Raw genomic sequence first — 743 nt, 5'->3', positions numbered from 1 at the left:
TGGGGAAGCCAATGCTTGGCACCACCGCCACCTCTCCTACTCCCCATTGCTGGTAGGCAGGGGAAGGCAGCGTCCTCCTGCTCCCTCATCCTGTGGCCCCCAAAGCAGATCCCCCTGGGTTGAGTTGGGGGCGATCTTTGGTCCCCAAGACCACCCCTTTGTCTCCCTGGTGCTCACGTTGACTCCTCCATCTCTATCCCGCAGGCGGTCAGTATGGCACAACCCTGCGCTCCTCCTTCAGCTCCCGCTCCCAGAGCAACGGCGTGGACCCCAGAGCCTCGGTACGTACTGGGGGGCTCATCCTCCATCACCGTGGCTGCTGGGGATGCCAGCAGAGACCCAGCCGCTGGCTGTAGCTTTGGTTGTGCCAAGGGAGATTCTTGGCTCCATTTCCTCTCCTCATGGTGGGGATGAAGGCACAAGCTCATGTGCACCCCCTAACTCCATGCTTACCCCTGCTTCTGCAGCTGTATCAGCCGCTGGCCAAGAAGGATTTTGGCACGCTGAAGGGCAGCGGTTGGTCCTCGCGCTCAGCGGTGGACCTCACCCCGCACAAGCGAATGGCGACCATCAGCAACGGGGGCCTGCCGAAGGGCCGAGGCTATGCCACCGGCTATGCCATGTCACAGGCCACCAACACCTCGCCACGGCCCAACTCCTTCCATGAGCGCACCTACCGGTCCCGGCAGAACTTCGACACCCTCTCTCTGCGCTCCCTGCGGCTGGGCGCTGGGGCGGCCCCG

At 63.5% G+C, this 743-nt stretch overlaps 1 protein-coding gene across 1 annotated transcript in view; it reads left to right on the top strand.

Moving 5' to 3' along the window:
• Positions 1-204: 204 nt before the first annotated feature.
• The window catches only part of PKP3 (plakophilin 3), a gene marked incomplete at its 5' end in the record, with an annotated part of 5,666 nt that continues 5,127 nt past the window's right edge, over positions 205-743 (top strand). The window contains 2 exons of the mRNA XM_010180691.1: positions 205-281; positions 468-726. Of these exons, the coding sequence (XP_010178993.1) occupies positions 205-281; positions 468-726 (336 nt within the window). The remainder of the gene's footprint in view (positions 282-467; positions 727-743) is intronic.

Source organism: Mesitornis unicolor, unplaced genomic scaffold, assembly GCF_000695765.1.
Source record: "Mesitornis unicolor isolate BGI_N332 unplaced genomic scaffold, ASM69576v1 scaffold37943, whole genome shotgun sequence".
In the NCBI taxonomy this organism is placed as follows: Eukaryota; Metazoa; Chordata; class Aves; order Mesitornithiformes; family Mesitornithidae; genus Mesitornis; species Mesitornis unicolor.
This window is presented reverse-complemented; position numbering and strand designations above follow the sequence as displayed.